This window comes from Aegilops tauschii, chromosome 2 (assembly GCF_002575655.3).
Source record: "Aegilops tauschii subsp. strangulata cultivar AL8/78 chromosome 2, Aet v6.0, whole genome shotgun sequence".
Lineage (NCBI taxonomy): Eukaryota > Viridiplantae > Streptophyta > Magnoliopsida > Poales > Poaceae > Aegilops > Aegilops tauschii.
This window is the reverse complement of record NC_053036.3, coordinates 306,545,271-306,567,477: the sequence shown is the minus strand read 5'-3', so window position 1 is coordinate 306,567,477 and position 22,207 is coordinate 306,545,271. Positions and strand designations below refer to the sequence as shown.

The 22,207-nt window shown below is 42.5% G+C and overlaps 1 protein-coding gene across 1 annotated transcript; it reads left to right on the top strand.

The window, feature by feature from the left end:
• The first annotated feature begins 1,445 nt into the window (after positions 1-1,445).
• Positions 1,446-7,426, top strand: LOC120973338 (uncharacterized). Its single transcript, XM_040398859.2, has 7 exons — positions 1,446-1,744; positions 2,382-4,723; positions 5,148-5,419; positions 5,535-5,747; positions 5,835-5,927; positions 6,059-6,163; positions 6,851-7,426. The coding sequence occupies exons 4-7, from the start codon at positions 5,547-5,549 to the stop codon at positions 7,223-7,225; spliced, it is 774 nt and encodes a 257-aa protein (XP_040254793.1). The 5' UTR covers positions 1,446-1,744; positions 2,382-4,723; positions 5,148-5,419; positions 5,535-5,546; the 3' UTR covers positions 7,226-7,426.
• Positions 7,427-22,207: the final 14,781 nt, after the last annotated feature.

The following is a 22,207-nucleotide window of genomic DNA, read 5'->3' as shown; positions in this document are numbered from 1 at the left end:
TTAATGTACTTGATGACATAAGGAAAAGATTCTATAAATTCACTCCATTTGGCGTGCCTTCTATTCAACTTTGTTTGACCCTTAAGATACTTGAGAGTTTCATGGTCGGTATGAATGACAAATTCATGAGGACGGAGATAATGGTCCCACACATGCAACACTTGAACTAATGTGTACAACTCTTTGTCATAGAGGGGACAATTTAGTTGCACGCCGGAAAGTTTTTCACTAAAAAAAGCAATTGGGCGCTTCTCTTGCATCAACACACCTCCTATGCAGTTACCACTAGCATCGCAATGAACTTCAATAGTTTTATCAAAATTGGGTAATGCCAGCAATGGAGCATGTGTAAGCAAATTCTTAAGCTCATGAAATGCGGTATCTTGGGATGGTCCCCAAACAAATGGTGCATTCTTCTTACTCAAGGCATGCAAAGGGGATGCAATAGTGCTAAAGTCCTTAACGAATCTACGATAGAAACTGGCTAAGGCAAGGAAACTTTGCACTTGTTTCAAATTGTTGGTTGTGGCCAAGTTTTAATAGCATCGATTTTAGCTTCATCTACATGAACACCCTTAGATGACACAACAAAACCCAAGAAAACAAGCTTATCAACACCAAAAAGGCATCTGTCCATATTAGCATAAACACGCTCTTTTCTTAGAGTTTGCAAAACGGTTCTAAGATGGGTGACATGATCTTCTAGAGACATGCTAAACACAAGAATATCGTCAAACTAGATCACTACAAATACACCAATGTAAGGTCGAAGAACGTAGTGCATTACACGCATAAATGTACCGAGTGCTTCGGATAAGCCCATAGGCATAACTAGCCATTCATATAAGCCAAACTTAGTTTTGAAAGAAGTTTTCCATTCATCACCTTCTTGAATGCAGATTTGGTAATAGCCACTTTTAAGATCAATTTTAGAGACAATGGTGGCTCCGCTAAGCTCATCTCACTACAAGAAACTTGTTAATCCATGACGGATTACTGCTGACGTTCCTGGAATCCATCACAGATTATGAGGGTTCACCCTGCCCCGTCACGAATACCGTCACTGATAACCTGTGGTTGGGCCTAAACCAGCAGGCCCTTCATGACGGACGTTGGGCTGTCGTCACGAAAACTGTCATGAATCGACCAAGCGAGCTCAGTCACGCCAATCACTTTTTTAATATACACTGTCCAGACTGTCACCGATTGTGCTCCGGCTGATGTGGCGTCTCTGCCCCTTCTTTGGCCCACATGTCGGTCGGACCATAGGTTTTACCCAAAAAAATAGAAGTGTGATTATACGTCGGTGCCATTGTATGCCCCACATGACAGGGTATTTTGGATTATGTTGCTTCCAGTAACAAAAAATTGTTGAGCCTTAGGTATTTCTTTTCCCCGATTCTCACATCCCCCAGATCCCATCGGCCGGCGCAGCCGCCGCCGCCAGTGCCGCCGCCGACTGCCCGGGCGAGGGTGGTTAAATCCGGCGGGGTGGTCCGTCTCGGCGCCATCTTCACGACGCCGTCGGCCTCTCGCCTCGCAGTCGTGCGCCCTTGCTGCGCCGACGAGGCAGCCTCCGCCCGCCATTGCCGCGCCGACGAGGCAGCCTCTGCCCGCCATTGCCGTGCCCACGAGGCAGCCGCCGCCCACCATTGCCTCACAGACGAGCCAGTCACTGCCCGCAGTTGCTGCACCGGAAACTCCCTCGTTCTTTCCCAACATCAACCTCAGCCAGGAGCGAACGGTATGCCTCCAGCAGAAATCATCTCTCTCCTTCAGAATTTGTTGACTAAATACTGTGCTTTGCAATTTCCCCTTTTGAATTTGGGGTGAACCTCTTCCCTTTAGGTTTAATGGTGTGTTATTTGAGGTAGTTAGCTTACCCAATTAATGAATGTGTTGATGGATGCAGATACATATTTAGAAAATACCATCTCAGTGTAGTTAGCATTTGAGATTTTAGTCCCATTTTTCTTGTTTTCATGACACCATAGATGTGACACGTGAACCTTGTACATTATGTCGTTCAGGGTGCATTCATCCACATACATATTGAGTTGGCATCAATCGATGCATTGTCTTATTCACTTACTTGTAGTCGTAGATTTTGTAGGCAAGCTCATACTAGTAAATGTGTGCTACGGATTTGTATTGATTTTTAGACCTCTTTAATGTCGAATAATCAGTGAAATATTTTGTCAAGTGGTGTATGTTCCTTTGTCACAACAAAAGAAAAAAAAATCTTTTGATGAACTGTGTTCACTATAGTGCGAAGCAGTATAATTTTAAATCTGAACATATTTTAGTTTGGTATACTGTACATGTTAATTTGATGGCCGGGGTAAACCTTTGATTGAATTGGTTCTTTTTCTGCAATGCAGATGGATAGACGTTGGATTCATGGTACATTGTTTTCCCGTGAGAACATTGAAGGTGTCAAAGAATTTATGAACTTCATTCAAGAGATATTCAGCGAGGATGATAAAATACTCTGCCCATGTAGAGAATGCCTTAATCATAAGTACCAGCATCAGACCGTTGTGAACACGCACATATTGATGTATGGCATGGAAAGTACATATACTCGTTGGATATATCATGGAGAAGACTTTGATGTAGATGTTATTGAACATCCTATTGATGTGCATGACACCGAGGATGGTGACAACGGCGCTGACCGATTTGAAGAGATGTTTGAAGACCTACGCACAGCAGTAGAACAAGCTCAGAGTGAAACTCAAAATCAAGATGCTAACAATGGTGGAAACCCTTCTGAGAATGAGTCTTTTTTGAAGGATGTGATGAAGGAGGCAAAATGGCAGCTTTATCATGGTTGTACCAAGTTTTCAAGGTTCTCCTTAGTGGTAAAGCTTCTTCACTTGAAGTGATACCTTAGGATCCCGAATAGTGCATTTACTGAAATTTTGAAGCTATTAGCTGAAGCATTCCATGAACCCAATACGCTCCCAAAATCGTATAAGGAAGCAAAGAACCTTCTAAAGGAATTAGGCCTTGGGTATGAGTCTATACATGTGTGCTTCAATAATTGCATTCTGTTCAGAAAGCAATATGCCAATCATGACAATTGCCCAGTTTGTGGCCTATCAAGGTGGAAAGACCCTGCTAGAAAGAAGATTCCACAGAAAGTGTTGAGGCATTTTCCATTAGTGCCTAGGCTAAAGAGGATGTTTCTTTCCAAAAAAGGCGCAGAAGAAGCACAATGGCATGAGCTAAAGAGGCAGCCCAATGAGAAGGAACTGAGTCATCCAAAAGACGGTGATGCGTGGAAAGATTTCGATGAAAATTTTCTAGAATTTGCAGAAGATGACAGAAACTCTAGGCTTGGCATTGCCACTGATGGGTTCAATCCTTTTGGAAATTTTAACACAACCTATAGTATGTGGCTTGTATTTGTTATACCATACAACCTTCCACCTTGGGCATGCATGGATCAGTCAAATTTTATGATGGCTCTGCTGATTCCAGGTCCCAAATCACCTGGCAAGCACTTTGATGTCTTTCTACAACCACTTATAGAAGAATTACTTGAGCTCTGGGAGGGTGTGCGTACATATGATGCTCTTAGTGGAAAAATGTTTGATCTTCATGCTGCAGTTCTATGGTGCATTCACGATTAACCAGCTCTGAGCACTCTTTCAGGGCGTACCACAAGAGGCTATTTTGCATGTATTCATTGTGACAAACACCCTCTTTCTTACAACCTAAGGAGTAAAATTGGGTATATTGGTCACTATCGTTTCCTTCCAAGGGGTCATCGTTTGCGGAGAAACAATGAATTTGTTGGTCTTCATGAAAGCAATGATGAGCCGGGTAAATTCTCTGAGAAAGAGTTGCAAGCAGAATTGGAGAAGGTTAGACCTGGGAGACAACAAGAAAGTAGGAAAAGGAAGCGTTCTGACTTGGGCAGCAAGAAGGATCATGTGCCAATTTGGGGTCGGAGGGTTTGTTTGTGGGATTTGAAGTATTGGGCAAAGGTGAAGCCGAGACACAATCTTGATGTCATGCATATTGAGAAAAACATTTGTGAAAACCTCATTGGGACAATTCTGAATCTGGAGGGTAAGACAAAGGACACACTTAATGCTAGGATTGATCTCAAAGATTTGAATATTAAAGAGGAGTTGCAATTGAGGAAGGAGGGAGACTCATATGTGATGCCTCGGGCCCGATATACCTTGTCCAAAGAACAAGTTGTTGCATTTTGTCAATTTTTACGAGAGTTAAAGTTTCCAGATGGGTTTGCTTCCAACATCTCAAGATGCACAAGTGCTGATGGAACCAAGGTACAAGGCCTGAAAACACATGATTGTCACATTCTTCTGCAGAGAATCTTACCTGCCGGCATGAGAGGATTTTTGGACAGTGATATATATGAAGCAATAGCTGAGTTAGGCAATGTTTTCAGAGAACTGTGCAGCAAAACTCTTAATAGGGATGTCTTGGCCGAAATGAAGAAGGAAATCCCTGTAATTTTGTGCAAGCTTGAGAAAATTTTCCCGCCTGCATTCTTTGATGTGATGGTGCACCTTGCCGTACATTTACCTGAAGAGGCATTGCTTCGAGGTCCCGTACAATATGGGTGGATGTACCCAGTTGAAAGAAGGCTATATACTTTAAAGGGCTATGTGAGGAATAGGGCGCGACCAGAAGGTTCGATTGCTGAGGCATATATTGCAGATGAATGCCTGACATTTTGCTCCAGGTACATGGATGATGTTGAAACAATATTTAATCGGAAACCAAGAAATATAGGTTATTCCAGTGTTGCGGGATGATGATATTCTCAAGGACAACTCCATTGCTCATTTCTTAATATCACAGTATTTAAATAAGGACAATTTAGTTAACCTATGCCTTGTTGAAATCTGCTCGAACCTTGTCTTCCGTTCCAGTTAACCTGTGCATTTGTAACAATCAGAAACACACCAACATGATAGATAATGCAATATTCCATTTAGTTGTTGTTGCCATATGGTTACTAGTATATTTTCTTGACTTTTTTTGTGAGCTTAATTCCTGTTGTTATAGTTACACATTTTGAAACGATGTTCTCCATTTATTAGTACACTTCTATATGTGTAATTGCGGTTTAATTGTATCCGTTCTGGATTTTACCTTCTTTTTAGGTCCACAATCCTATGAGGAGCCAAGGGAAAGGGGCCCCAATTTGGGAAAAGGTCTGGAAAGGATCACTCAACGCCGGCGGGGCAAACTGCCGCTTGTCATTCCAGAAGGGAAGTTAAGTCCGGAGGCACCTCTTCTTGCTGCAAAGTTCGCAACTGAATGCAACATCACAGTTAGACACCATATGCCCGTGTTTAAGCGCTAAAAGGATTACAAGGACCCAGATGGACATGTTCGAGATGGGATCTTCAGGAACTTTGTAGGAAAAGTTGGTGTAAGTACAAAGTCCAGGCCCTTCTCCCTCAAATGGCTATCAACCTGTCAATTTTGTGCTATTTTGTCAATTTTGTGCAATCATGATACTTACACATGTTTTTTCATCGGACTAGAACAAGTTTCAGATGGACGTTGATGCTGTGCCAGTTAGGAAGGCTTGTACTGAAATGCTGAAACGTGCCACTCGCCAACAACGATACAGGCTCAAGAAAGAGTATTTTGACCCTCACCCACTCCATTTTGTGACAAGAACATCTCCTGTCCCCTCGATGACCGATGAGCAGTGGAATGAGCTAGTGGAAAGCTGGAAGGATCCCAAAAAGATGGTATGTTTCTTCGTCGAGACCAATCTCTCGCCTTCTACATGCTAATCAAGAAATTGTGCCTTACATGTATTTGGTCTCTTGATGTAGGGGATATGTGAAACTAACAAAAATAATCGAGCTCAAGTTAAGTTTCACCAAACCACTGGCTCGAGCAGCTACCCTGTGCACTGTGATAATCTGGTAAGTCAAACATGTGGCTCTGGATGTGCATTGTCATGAGAAATATTCTTGACCATAGGTTCTTGTAAACTGTTGCGTCCATGTAGTAACTGTGTATGATGATCCCTTGCCTTCATATTTGTTGTTTCCAGGGAGACAAATACAAAGATAAAGAACCCATTGCATTGGATTTGTTCAAGGAGTGCCACTACAGCAAGAAAAAGAAAAGCTACACCGATGTTGTCCAAGGTGCAATTGTAAGTCAGCTTCAAAAGACTACCAACCATCAATTTTTACCTTTTTGCGTACTAGAACTAATGTTGTTTGAGTTACTCCACCAGATTGAAAACTAATAATCAAATGTCAGTGCATCTTAATTGAAAATGTTAACATGTTCACTTAACTATCTTGTAATAGTCTGTCCTATATGATTGTACCCTTTTTATTTTCATACAACTGATAAGTTTTGAAGCGACTGAAAAACATCAGTTTTGATTTAGTATATGGCTAGATGAAATGACTTTAATAAAAGCACATAATCACTTTGACATGTGACCTATCAGCCACCTAAAATTACAGAATTTTTTTTATTAATCTATTATTTGGCTTTATATATTGTAGTTTTGGCCATCCTCGGTGTCTTATATTTTTAGTGTGTATATTTTTTTTTATTGATTGACTTCCAGAATAATTTGATTTGAATATTACTCACTTCAAGTTAATTCAGGAAATAGTCCACTTTGTTGTAGATGATAGTATATATGAATAATTTGAATCACCTCCGCACAGAAAAAAGATTAATCTGACTGTTATCACAAGTGTCTAGTTGTAAAGGATGCATGATAGCTTTCCTTACAAAGACGTTGCATGTAAGCTTGCTGATGTTGTCTTCTCTACTTGTGCTTAAGCCGTATTATAACCATGTTTGTTGCTTGCATTGCTAGACCGAGATGGAAAACAAGGCCTCTCAGCCTATAGAAGATGGAAAAGAATCAAACTCTACGAGCAAGGCTATAGCTGAAGTGCTTGCTAACCACACTAAGAAGCCAAGGTTTCTTCAGCATGTGGGGATCCAGCATGTCCATGCGAGATCTAGCGATAGCAACTCTCAAGCAGAATTGGCAAAGAGGGGCAATGTCGAGCTTCGGGCACTTGTTGACACCTTGACCAAGCAGTTGAAGGAGTCCGAAGAAGCAAGGATCAGGCAAGACGAGGAGCACAGGAAGAGAGATGAGGAGAACAGGAAGAAGCAAGCTGAGATGGATGCAAAACTAGACTTTTTGCTAAGTCAGTTGCAAGCAAGATCAACTCAAGGGTAAGTTGTTTGTCCAAGATCAGCCGTCGTCTCTACTTGATACATGGAAGCTATGTGAATGTGATATACTACTAGAACCTACCTTCTTATTTTGTAATGATTTTGTTGTGCAATCTGCACACTATTGGATGCAAACTGGTTGCATTTTGCTACTCCATTGTTCGCGGATTTGGAGATGCAAGGTCAATGTTACTGTGATTTGTGATGTTGTTCCTCTTTTCTGTATTTGTGATGGACCTAGAGATGTAAGCTCTTAGGCTTGGAAACCCATTTTGTGTAGAAACAAAGAAAGCTTGGGTTGGGTAGAGTAAACACTAATGGGCCGAATAAAGTGGCCTCGAAACACACTTTCTGGCTAAAAAAACACATGTGCCGCATAATTTTAATGGGCTGATGTGCATATTGAACACGTGCAAATGGGCCAACGAGAGTGTGAATGATTATGGACCAACCCAAAACAAACAGGCCAACCAGCTGCGGTAAAATGGGCCCATAGGCCTGGCTGTACAAAAATAAATGGGCCAGACCACACTGGGCCGAATGCCATCGGCTGACATGGCGCCACGTCAGCTCCACACTGGCGCCACATCAGCTCCACGCTGGCGCCACGTCAGATTGCGGGAGATGCCACATGGGACTCATCTTTCTACACGTCATGTAAATCCATGACGGAATAGTTTGTCACAGAGGACCGGGCCTTGGGCGGGGCGGGGGTCAGATCGGTGACGGCAACAGACCGTCACAATTCATGAAGGAAATGAAAATCCGTCAAGGATGGGCGGGTGGGCAAATTATGACGCGATATACACGACGGATTTCAGGACCGTCACGCCCGGCCATCCTTGACAGTATTTTGCATGTTTGTGACGGACAGTTACTGTCACAAATTAACGACTTTCTTGTAGTGATCTAGCATATCATCAAGGCGAGGAATAGGGTATCGATAACGAACGATTATAGCATTGATGGCCCGACAATCAGAACACATGCGAAAACTACTGTCTTTCTTAGGCACAAGAATGACCGGGATGACACAATGACTTAATCTTTCACATATATGATCATTGTCAATGAGTTGTTGTACTTGCCTTTGTATTTATTTTGTCTCATCCAGGTTGACACGGTATGGTGCCTTGTTTGGCAGGGGTGCGTCGGGAATGAGGTCAATGCCGTGTTTGATGCCTCGTAGTGGAGGTAGTCCCGGAGGTAGCTCATCAGGGAAAACGTCTTTGAATTCTTGCAATAGAGAAGACACCACTAAAGGTAGATTGTGAGAGGTGTTAGTCCTTGCCACTTCATCTTTGCACAATAGACATAGTGGATGACACTAGATGGGTTCTCACACACTTCTCTCATCTCTCTTTTGCTGGCTAAGAGGACTAAGTTTTTCTTGTCGCTCATCGTGGAGGCACTCAATTTTGGCTTGTGGCGCTCACTCTCTTTTTGGTGGTTCACTCTCTCACTATTCCCTCCCTTATGGGTGGTTGCTTGCTTGTCGGCGATCACTTGGCTTGGTGACATAGGTCGTAGCATACTCTTTTCCCCTCATCTTGAAGCTATAGTGATTGGTTCGCCCATTGTGGGTGACGCCTCGATCTAATTGCCATGGTTGTCCAAGTAGGAGGTGGCAAACGGACATGGGAACCACATCACACTCCAAGGTGTCTTCGTATGCTCCAATCTTGAAGGAGACTTGAACGGTGTGATCCACTTGGATGGTGCTCAAGTTGCTAAGCCATTGGACCTTGTAAGGGCGAGGATGCTTCATCTTGACCAATTGTAGCGTGGAACATAGCTCTTCACTTGCCAAATTGTGGCAACTTCCTCCATCGATGATGACCTTCACGGAACGCTCGTTGATGCCCACCTTGGTGTGGAAGATATGGCATTGTTTGTCTTCGTCTTGGTGATGTTGAGGTGTCAAGACCTTGGAGACAACGAGAGCGGGGCTCAGATCATTGTCACAAAAGACTTGGTCATCTTCATCTTCATTCACTTGCCAGTGCATGGCCACATGCTCAAGGGCATCCATTTCTTCTTCACTCTTGGAGTTGTATGTGCCATCATCGTTGGCGATCATGGTGCGCTGGTTGGTGCACTCGAATGTCTTGTGGCCTCGGCCTCCACATGTGAAGCATTTGATGGAACTCATCTTGACGGGCTCATCGGTTGGAGTAGATAATTGCTACCTCTTGAGCACTGCGTTCGTTTTCCCTTGAAGAGGAAAGGGTGATGCAGCAAAGTAGCGTAAGTATTTCCCTTAGTTTTTGAGAACCAAGGTATCAATCCAGTAGGAGGCCACGCACGAGTCCCTCGCGCCTACACAAACAAATAAAATCCTCGCAACCAACGCAATAATGGGGTTGTCAATCCCTTCACGGTCACTTATGAAAGTGAGATCTGATAGATATGATAAGATAATATTTTTGGTATTTTTATGATAAAGATGCAAAGTAAAGAAAGCAAAATAAAAACGGCAAAAGAAATAGCTAAGTGATGGAAGATTAATATGATGGAAAATAGGCCCGGGGGCCATAGGTTTCACTAGTGGCTTCTCTCGAGAGCATAAGTATTACGGTGGGTAAACAAATTACTGTTGAGCAATTGACAGAATTGAGCATAGTTATGAGAATATCTAGGTATGATCATGTATATAGGCATCACGTCCGCGACAAGTAGACCGACTCCTACCTGCATCTACTACTATTACTCCACACATCGACCGCTATCCAGCATGCATCTAGAGTATTAAGTTCAAAAGAACAGAGTAACGCTTTAAGTAAGATGACATGATGTAGAGGGATAAACTCATGCAATATGATATAAACCCCATCTTGTTATCCTCGATGGCAACAATACAATACGTGCCTTGCTGCCCCTACTGTCACTGGGAAAGGACACCGCAAGATTGAACCCAAAGCTAAGCACTTCTCCCATTGCAAGAAAGATCAATCTAGTAGGCCAAACCAAACTGATAATTCAAAGAAACTTGCAAAGATAACCAATCATACATAAAAGAATTCAGAGAAGATTCAAATATTGTTCATAGATAAACTTGATCATAAACCCACAATTCATCGGTCTCAACAAACACACCGCAAAAGAAGATTACATCGAATAGATATCCACAAGAGAGGGGGAGAACATTGTATTGAGATCCAAAAAGAGAGAAGAAGCCATCTAGCTAATAACTATGGACCCGAAGGTCTGAGGTAAACTACTCACACATCATCGGAGAGGCTATGGTGTTGATGTAGAAGCCCTCCATGATCAATGCCCCCTCCGGCGGAGCGCCGGAAAAGGCCCCAAGATGGGATCTCATGGGTACAGAAGGTTGCAGCGGTGGAATTAGGTTTTTGGCTCCGTATCTGGTAGTTTGGGGGTACGTAGGTATATATAGGAGGAAGAAGTACGTCGGTGGAGCAACATGGGGCCCACAAGGGTGGAGGGCGCGCCTGGGGGGGGGGGTAGGCGCACCCCCTACCTCGTGCCTTCCTGGTTGCTTTCTTGGCATAGGGTCCAAGTCCTCTGGATCACGTTCGTTCCAAAAATCACGTTCCCGAAGGTTTCATTCCGTTTGGACTCCGTTTGATATTCTTTTTCTGCGGAACTCTGAAATAGGCAAAAAACACCAATTCTGGGTTGGGCCTCCGGTTAATAGGTTAGTCCCAAAAATAATATAAAAGTGTATAATATAGCCCAATAATGTCCAAAACAGAATATAATATAGCATGGAACAATCAAAACTTATAGATACGTTGGAGACGTATCAAGCATCCCCAAGCTTAATTCCTGCTCGTTCTCGAGTAGGTAAATGATAAAAACAGAATTTTTGATGTGGAATGCTACTTAGCATAATTTCAATGTAATTCTTCTTATTGTGGCACGAATGTTCAGATTTAATATGATTCAAGATAAAAGTTTAATGTTGACATAAAAACAATAATACTTCAAGCATGCTAACCAAGTAATTTTGTCTTATCAAAATAACATAGCCAAAGCAAGTTATCCTTACAAAATCATATAGTCTGGCTATGCTCCATCTTCCCCACACAAAATATTCATATCATGTACAACCCCAGTTTTAGCCAAGCAATTGGTTCATACTTTTTAACGCGCTTCAGCCTTTTCAACTCTTACGCAATACATGAGCGCAAGCCATGTATATAGCACTATGGTGGAATAAGTTATAAGGGTAGGGGTTATGTGGGAAGACAAAAAAAGGAGAAAGTCTCACATCAACGAGGCTAATCAACGGGCTATGGAGATGCCCATAAATTGATGTCAATGCAAGGAGTAGGGATTGCCATGCAACGGATGCACTAGAGCTATAAGTGTATGAAAGCTCAAACAAAAGAAACTAAGTGGGTGTGCATCCAACTTGCTTGCTCACGAAGACCTCGGGCATTTGAGGAAGCCCATCATTGGAATATACAAGCCAAGTTCTATAATGAAATTTCCCACTAGTATATGAAAGTGACAAAATGAGAGACTCTCTATCATGAAGATCACAGTGCTACTTCGAAGCACAAGTGTGGTAAAGGATAGTAACATTGTCCCTTCTCTCTTTTTCTCTCATTTTTTTATTTGGGCCTTTTCTCTTTTTTTGGCCTCTTATTTATTTATTTAGTCCGGAGTCTCATCCCGACTTGTGGGGGAATCATAGTCTCCATCATCCTTTCCTCACTTGGGACAATGCTCTAATAATGATGATCATCACACTTTTATTTACTTACAACTCATGAATTACAACTCAATACTTAGAACAGAATATGACTCTATGTGGATGCCTCCGGTGGTGTACCGGGATATGCAATGAATCAAGAGCGACATGTATGAAAGAATTATGAATGGTGGCTTTGCCACAAATACAATGTCAACTACATGATCATGCAAAGCAATATGACAATGATGGAGCGTGTCATGATAAACGAAACGGTGGAAAGTTGCATGGCAATATATCTCGGAATGGCTATGGAAATGCCATAATAGGTAGGTATGGTGGCTGTTTTGAGGAAGATATAAGGAGGTTTATGTGTGATAGAGCGTATCATATCACGGGGTTTGGATGCACCGGTGAAGTTTGCACCAACTCTCAAGGTAAGAATGGGCAATGCACGGTACCGAAGAGGCTAGAAAATTGTGGAAAGGTAAGTGTGCGTATAATCCATGGACTCACATTAGTCATAACGAACTCATATACTTATTGCAAGAATTTATTAGCCCTCGAAGCAAAGTACTACTACGCATGCTCCTAGGGGACGGGTTGGTAGGAGTTAACCATCGCGCGATCCCGACCACCACACAAAGGATGACAATCAATAAATACCTCATGCTCCGACTTTGTTACATAACGGTTCACCATACGTGCATGCTACGGGAATCACAAACTCCAACACAAGTATTTTTCAATTCCACAATTACTCAACTAGCACAACTATGATATTACCACCTTTATATCTCAATACAATTATCAAGCATCAAATTTCTCATGATATTATAATTAAAGCAAATTGCCATGCTATTTTAAGACTCTCAAAATAATATAAGTGAAGCATGAGAGACCAATAATTTTTATAAAACAAATCCACCGCCGTGCTCTAAAAGATATAAGTGAAGCACTAGAGCAAAAACTATATAACTCAAAAGATATAAGTGAAGCACATAGAGTATTCTAACAATTTCCGAATCATGTGTGTCTCTCTCAAAAGGTGTGTACAGCAAGGATGATTGTGGCAAACTAACAAATAAAGACTCAAATAATACAGGACGCTCCAAGCAAAACACATATCATGTGGTGAATAAAAATATAGCTCCAAGTAAAGTTACCGATGGAAGTAGACGAAAGAGAGGATGCCTTCCGGGGCATCCCCAAGCTTTGACTTTTAGGTGTCCTTAGATTATCTTGGGGTGCCATGGGCATCCCCAAGCTTAGGCTCTTTCCACTCCTTGTTCCATAATCCGTCAAATCTTTTACCCAAACCTTGAAAACTTCACAACACAAAACTTAACAGAAAATCTCGTGAGCTCCGTTAGCGAAAGAAAAGAAAACACCACTTCGAGGTACTGTATTGAACTCATTCTTTATTTATATTAGTGTTAAACCTACTGTATTCCAACTTATCTATGGTTTATAAACTATTTTACTAGCCATAGATTCATCAAAATAAGCAAACAACACACGAAAAACAGAATCTGTCAAAAACAGAACAGTCTGTAGTAATCTGTAACTAACACAAACTTCTGGAACTCCAAAAATTCAGCCAAAATAGGAAATCCTAGACAATTTGTTTATTGATCAGCAGCAATTGGAATAAATATTTTATCACGTTCTGGTGATTTTTAACAATTATTTTCTTTAACAGAAAGTTTCTGGAATTTCAACAAGATCAAATAACTATCATCCAAGAAGATCCTATAGGTTAAACTTGGCAGAAACACTAATTAAAACATAAAAACACATCTAACCAGAGGCTAGATCAAATATTTATTCCTAAACAGAAGCAAAAAGCAAAAAATAAAAATAAAATTGGGTTGCCTCCCAACAAGCGCTATAGTTTAACGCCCCTAGCTAGGCATAAAAGCAAGGATAGATCTAGGTGTTGCCATAATAATAGGATAGATCATTAAAACTCATTTCATATTCTCTACGTTCGGCAGCAAGTTTTCTTTGAGGCAAGCAAAAGTAATCAAAAGGGCTAAATTTAATGGGACAAAAGTCCCCAAGATCAACTTTAGGAGGTATAGGTTCCTCCTTCGGCCCTTCGTATTGCACAACCAATTCATCATTATAAGCATTCTTTTGACAGAACTTTGTGTGCCTATACTTGAGAGAATATCCTAGCTCATTATTTCGAATAGCCAAATCATTATTAAGTTCAGAAATTCTATCAACTAGAACATTGGTAGGAACCCTTTTTCTAAGATTTTCATTGAAAGCAACATAATCTAGAGATTGAAAACGCATTATTTCTTCTTGATCAAAAAGGATAGTCTCTATGAGAGGACGGCCAGCGTCCACCCTATAATGCGCAAATATTTCTTTGGCCTCTTTTATTATAAATCTAAACTCATCAGCCAAAAAGATAGTAGCGGCACGCTTAACAGAAGAATGCTCAATATTAGAAAATTCTAGGAAAATCCTTTGTATGCAAGGATGCATGTGCATAAATTGTCTTTGAAGTTCAACTACAAGCATGGCAATAGCGTCCGCAAGACTACTAGTTCTATGAAGAATAGAACTACCCATAGAAGGCAAAGCACTGGCACAAGTAAAGAAATCTTGGATAACTCATTTTACAATAATATTACCACTACCAATTCGGAATTTTTTTGTATGTAAGATAGGGGGTTCTTCAGCAGGAGCATCAGAATTTTCCATGATATTATTATTGTCCATATCGACAATAATTTCCCCAATTTCAGACATAACGGCAGAAAGTGCAAGGGGCAAAAGGAAGGGGGAAGGCGAACGGAAAGAGAGGGTGAATAAAACGGCAAGGGTGAAGTGGGGGAGAGGAAAACGAGAGGCAAATGGCAAATAATGTAATGCGGGAGATAAGGGTTTATGATGGGTACTTGGTATGTTGACTTTTGCGTAGACTCCCCGGCAACGGCGCCAAAAGTCCTTCTTGCTACCTCTTGAGCACTGCGTTGGTTTTCCCTTGAAGAGGAAAGGGTGATGCAGCAAAGTAGCGTAAGTATTTCCCTCAGTTTTTGAGAACCAAGGTATCAATCCAGTAGGAGGCCACGCACGAGTCCCTCGCACCTACACAAACAAATAAAATCCTCGCAACCAATGCAATAAAGGGGTTGTCAATCCCTTCACGGTCACTTACGAAAGTGAGATCTGATAGATATGATAAGATAATATTTTTGGTATTTTTATGATAAAGATGCAAAGTAAAGAAAGCAAAATAAAAACGGCAAAAGAAATAGCTAAGTGATGGAAGATTAATATGATGGAAAATAGACCCGGGGGCCATAGGTTTCACTAGTGGCTTCTCTTGAGAGCATAAGTATTACGGTGGGTAAACAAATTACTATTGAGCAATTGACCGAATTGAGCATAGTTATGAGAATATCTAGGTATGATCATGTATATAGGGATCACGTCCGCGACAAGTAGACCGACTCCTGCCTGCATCTACTACTATTACTCCACACATCGACCGCTATCTAGCATGCATCTAGAGTATTAAGTTCAAAAGAACAGAGTAATGCTTTAAGTAAGATGACATGATGTAGAGGGATAAACTCATGCAATATGATATAAACCCCATCTTGTTATCCTCGATGGCAACAATACAATACGTGCCTTGCTGCCCCTACTGTCACTGGGAAAGGACACGGCAAGATTGAACCCAAAGCTAAGCACTTCTCCCATTGCAAGAAAGATCAATCTAGTAGGCCAAACCAAACTGATAATTCGAAGAGACTTGCAAAGATAACCAATCATACATAAAAGAATTTAGAGAAGATTCAAATATTGTTCATAGATAAACTTGATCATAAACCCACAATTCATCGGTCTAAACAAACACACCGCAAAAGAAGATAACATTGAATAGATATCCACAAGAGAGGGGGAGAACATTGTATTGAGATCCAAAAAGAGAGAAGAAGCCATCTAGCTAATAACTATGGACCCGAAGGTCTGAGGTAAACTACTCACACATCATCGGAGAGGCTATGGTGTTGATGTAGAAGCCCTCCGTGATCAATGCCCCCTCCGGCGGAGCGCCGGAAAAGGCCCCAAGATGGGATCTCACGGGTACAGAAGGTTGCGGCGGTGGAATTAGGTTTTTGGCTCCGTATCTGGTAGTTTGGGGGTACGTAGGTATATATAGGAGGAAGAAGTACGTCGGTGGAGCAACATGGGGCCCACGAGGGTGGAGGGCGCGCCTGGGGGGGGGGGGGGTAGGCGCACCCCCTACCTCGTGCCTTCCTGGTTGCTTTCTTGGCATAGGGTCCAAGTCCTCTGGATCACGTTCGTTCCAAAAATCACGTTCCCGAAGGTTTCATTCTGTTTGGACTCCGTTTGATATTCTTTTTCTGCGAAACTCTGAAATAGGCAAAAAAACAGCAATTCTGGGTTGGGCCTCCGGTTAATAGGTTAGTCCCAAAAATAATATAAAAGTGTATAATAAAGCCCAATAATGTCCAAAACAGAATATAATATAGCATGGAACAATAAAAAATTATAGATACGTTGGAGACGTATCAATAATGATGAAGCTCTCGGCTTGAAGTTGCTTATAGTAGGAGGACGACTTGAGGTCGTCGAAGTTTTCTTGTAACTTGACTTGTTGTCGTTGCTTGGGGAAGCTTTGGTTGAGGTAGAAGGTTGTGTAGTCGTTGAAGCTTGATTATAGGAGCCGTAGGTCTTGGAAGAGTACTTTGCATACTTGTAGTCATCTTGCACTTGACGCTCCTCCTTGGTAGCTTTGTGCACTAGCTCGATGAGGTTGGAGTAAGGTTGGAAGACGGCTATCTTCTTGATAGGATGGTTGAGGCCATTCAAGAAACGTGCTATGGTTTTCTCCTCATCTTCCGTGACATTAGCTCGTATTGTTGCAATCTCCATTTCCTTGTAGTAATCTTCAACGGACTTGGTTCCTTGCTTGAGGAGTTGCAATTTCTTGAAGAGGTCGCGGCTATAGTATGTTGGGACAAAGTGCGCTCGCATGCCATCCTTCATTTGAGCCAAGTTGTGATGGGTGGGTCACCCTTTGCTTCTCGACGCTCAATGACTTGTTACCACCAAATGAGGACATAGTCTTGGAACTCAAGAGATGCCATAGCGATCTTCTTCTCTTCCTCATAGTTGTGCAAGCGAAAGATCTTGTCAACTTTCAATGCCGATGAAAGGTAGTTTTCGGGATCGTTGCTTCCGGAGAACTTAGGCATGGTGAACTTGAGCTTGCCATAGCGTTTCTATTCATTGTGTTGGGGTCGATGGTGATGATGAGGACACTCTTGCCGTGGAGGAGGGTCTTGAGCCGCTTGCTCCTCGTGCTCCGCTTGATTAGCTTGACGTTGAGGGCGTGGAATTCTTGCATGGTTCCTCATCTCCGGAAGCTCCTTAAGACGTGCAGCTTATTCTTAGCGCCCACGGCGTATGGCCTCTTCTTGTAGACATACTTGAAAGTTTCGCTCGTCGACGGCTTGTGTTACTTCGTGAAGAGTGCGTTGAGCTTCAAGGGTTTTTTCCTCACGTCATTGTTTCTCTTGTCGAAGGGCATCACCGTCTTATTGTTCTTGTCGATCTTGGCGTATTGGGGCCTGCTCTTGGACCATAGGTTCATTAGCTTGTTGCCATTGGCGTTCACGTTCATGGAGACGGCCTTGTAAACCATTGCCATGGAGTGGGTTTTTTGGAGCTTGATGAACTTCATGGTCTTGGCAACAATATGAACAAGCTCGAGGAGGACTTGCATCCGGAGAAGATTCCGTAGAATGTTGACTTGAGTGGCTCCGCCTTGAGTATGATGAAGAGGTAGATGAGCGATTGGCCATCATGCCTCGTATGTCCTCCTTGAGAGATGCCATCGATGTGTCGAAGTAGTCTTTTGTACGTTGCTCATATTGTTGCAAGTCAGTAGCGAGTATGTCGATGCGTCCGCCCAATGCTTCTTGTGCTTGATGCAAAGCTCTTTGTGTGCCGAAGAGGTGGTTCTTGGTGACATAGTTGTTCGGGTCCTCATCTTGCTCGATGAAGAGTGGATTAGAAGAAGTAGTTGGTCTATCCATCATCTCAAGCAAATATGTGAGTGGAAGAAAGGAAAGAACTAGACCAAATGTACCTTAGCCGAAGTTGAGAATGGATCAATGATCACTCAATAATGTAGCAAGGAAATAGCAAAATTGCTACCGGATCTTGTCGATTTCTCACACCTACACAATTAAAGCTTCTGGTGGAGCTTGGTGAGGATGGTGGCAAAAATTTATGCAATTGTTAATGAGATTAAATAATGTTGAAAAAGATTTACAAATTCACAAATGCAACAAGTAGACCAATAGCAAGATGTGGCACAGGGAAACACACACACGGATATATAAATGGGATTGTGCAACCAAGGAATAAGCGCAAAATGTGGACCACAGAAAATGCTCTTGTTGCACAACGCTAGAGAGACGCTAGCACGATTGCACAATAGGCGGATACGAGACTTGTGCACAACCTACAAAGCAAAATGCAATGACTTCTATCCCAAGTATGCTATATGTTCGGTGTTTCGGTGATATGATCCAAGATGATCGAGTATGACAATCTTAATGTAGTGTGATGCTATGGTTCTTGCTTAAAAGCTCCTTGCTTATCTTTCTATTTTGCTTAAAAGCTTGTTGGGTCTTTCTCTTTTGAGCTCTTTCTTTGGCCTCTTATGCAAAACTTCACGAACCAAGATAGCGATTGTATATATGCGGTGACAAATTTGTGACACAAGAGATTATACCAAGATGATATGGTATGTATGCAATGGGAATGATGATCACTAATGTGCACAAGTAATATTGCCGGCAATACTCAATGGCTAGTCCCGATAGGAAAGTGACGCGAAATGGGCTATGGGGTTATCAAAGCAATGGCAAGGAGTACACAAAGGTGTCACTACCGCAGGATGCTGCTAACGCGACACTACGATCAGAGACCCTTCGACGAAACTGTGTGCGATGCAATAATCGCAAATGATGGTGTAAAAAACCCGTCAAAAATATGCAAAACGTTTGCGATGACGGATGCATCAAACACGGTTTAGAATTTAGTTGCATGTGGGATGAGGGGCATACGGTTTAGTTCAATGAACTGTTTGCGATGAGGCAGAACAAAAGAAACGGGCAGCCAGATGAAGGTGTGTGCGATATACAGCATACGGTTCACTCGGATGAACTGTTTGTGATTAGGCAACACAAAAAACGGTCAGCCAGATCAAGGTGTGTGCGATATACGACATACAGTTTACTCGGATGAATTTTTTGCGTTCAGCCAAGAGAACAGAAACGGTTCAACTTAACAAGATGTGTGTGATACGCGGCAAATAGGTCTATCATCGGAAATGTGTGGGAAGACCGATAACAACACAGACGATTCCTGTTAACAAGCCGTGTGTGTTGTGAGAAAACGATCACTGGTATACAATCGTCAGTGATTGATGAAATCATCACCGACGGGTTCCATTGTTTAGTCCGTGTGTGATGTGATTTGCTCTGTCTACAGAGCATCAACATATATACTTAAAAGACAACATTGCAAAACCAAATTAAGCATACAATTACGCAAGTGACTACACACATAACATTTCAACACACCAAAGTAAGCAATTACATGCATACTAAACTAGGAGAAATGAGGATCTAATCATCTACTTATTATTGTGACGACGCTTGCCATTGCTGTGCTTTTGGCTGGATCCCTGGTCGTTTTGGGGAAGGAGGTACTTCCTCATGTCAACGATCCACCTGTACATGTCGTAGCTCGTGTACGCCTCCTTGGCCACGTACACGACGTGAGCTTTGTCGAGTATCTCCATCCAGGCCGAGTGCCAGGCATGCTTGTCCTTGTTGCAGGAATCCTTCATGTCCCTATAGTAGGGGTCTATGATGGCCTCGGCAAGGTGAACCAGTGAGTCCTTCTCATGCTCCTTGCTGCCCCAGATCTTGTATTGGCCCTGGATGTCGACAAGATTCTGGTAGGCGATGCCCGAATTCTCGAGCGCCTTTACATCATTGGTGATGTCCACCATAGCAAACATGTAGTGGGGGCTGTTGACAAACCTGGCGAAACGCTCGCAAGGCCTTGTGGCCAGGCAGTAGTGGTAGACGAGGACGTGGTGGCGCACGCACATCTGGGCGATGGCGACCTTGGGACAAGACCCGCACGAGCGTGGGTGTACTCGAGGTCAAACCCGAGCACCTTGTACTTCTCCTCGGCAAGCAACAGCTCCATGATGTGGATGGAGTGCTCCACCCAGACCGGGTCATTGGTGTACACCACTGAGAGGTCCATGAACCTTCTGTGGGAGTCCACCACGGCATGCATGGTGAACTGCTTCTCATCGTCGGCAGCAGCTTGGAGCGCCATTGGAGCCATGCAGGATACCCTCTAATAATTTGTCGTGGTGGGTATGCTTCTTGCAATGGTGGTGCGTGATCGAAAGGTTGAAGAGACACAAGGGTCTAATGGCCGCTGTAATAAATGGGGGCCGGCCAGCCTGTAATTGTCACGGCGTTCATAGCGGAGGATTCCAGTGGATGCTTGATAACACCGTACCGCACGTGTTTCATTTGACCATGCATGGGCTCGAAGAGGCGCCAAATGTATCGTCGGTGAGCATGTTCCCGCGCTACCACGCCGTTTACCGCGGAAGCTTCCCGCCCGGCTAGTTTGGCCACGCGTCGGCTAGAAGAGGGACAAATCATGGGCGTTTATTGGCAAAAAGCTTTGTAAAAACGAAGTCTGTGGAATGACTTCGGTCATAAGTTTACCCATGGGTGATGATGTCAAAGTTACACAGAAGGGTGATGATGGACACTCGAGTGCGATAATTAATTCTGCGCTTTACAGGGCACACGGTTGAAGAAACCAACTATGCGCAATAATCTCGAAGATTGCAGTCGAGTTAGCTATACAGATCATGTGCTGTGGGACCGACAAGGTAAAAAGATTTAAGAATGGTTAATAAAATCTAAGATCATTGCATATTAAGGTCAAAATAGTGCTACCAATATACGAGTCTCATACGATGCCATTTCAACGATTGTACCACAAAAGCTTGAAATATTACAAGGTTCAAATTCCAGAGTTATATGGCTCAAATTCATAGATTACAAGGTTCAAACTGATATTAGAAATGAAATTCAGCTCATCAACTGCAAATGCTCGCGCTGATCCGCTGAACATGGATATCAGAGAGGTTCAAACTAATATTACCACTTCTAAGTCTGGTTTCGAAACCTCATAATTTTTGCAAAGGGGTCAGCCACTAAGAAGTCATGTATGGGGTTGACACGATGACTTCCGATTACTCTGTCATCTAAAGTTCCAAAATGAAATTCAGTATTTTTGGAGCCTATTCCATTATGCCGCAGGCGCCGGCGCTGATCAACAAACCATTCATTTTTGTGAAATAAATGTAGGGCAAACCTCATTACCTTCAGCACCCTTGCTTTGACAACAAAGAACCTGGCGAATATAATCTCCGGTAAGGTCCCTCGGTAGGAGTTCAAAGTAATGTCTCAGAGATGCAGATCTAGGCATTCGACGTGATTGTTATATTATATCACATTATCCACCACTGAGCCCAACCTTATCTGCAAAAGAAGAAAACATGTTAGTGCCTACATGCAGTTTTGAACACTACTACAGGCCTATTTGGTTTGCAGGATTTGTAAAATGCACTAACATGCCATCTTCGATCTGACATGATTAACATGGGCATTTGATTACATTCTAGAAAGATGTAGCCTTCTTCACAAGAGGTTGGAGTGGATGAAAAGTTCCCTAAGAAAACTAGTACAGATGAATCCAAAAGAGAAATGCTTATGGATTGTAACCATATGGATCAAGCAACCAATATGTGGGGGACATGTATGTACTGAAATCCTCCAAAAGAGTCCTTCGGAAATTGTAGTACATTGTCATTGTAAACTTGGAAAAAGGTGTCACAAATTGAACTCCCTTATGGTTAACATTCAACAGGAAAGGAACATCACCTCGATATATACCGTCTCCAGGCACGGAAAGCATCTTAGGAAACTGACAACTTGCTCAAGGTTGGGGCAGATAGATTCTACCGCCAAGACCTTCACTGTGTGCAGTTTCGGGGTCAAGCTTGTCAGAATCATTTTCTGGATGACAGACGAACAAACATTTTCAAAATTAGAAATAAAGTTAATTTGTAGGAGAGGTAGAAGGCAGTTGTTGTACCTGAACGGGTGTGGATCCAATAACAAGTTCGGAGTATTTGTCAGACGAGTAGCCCACCAC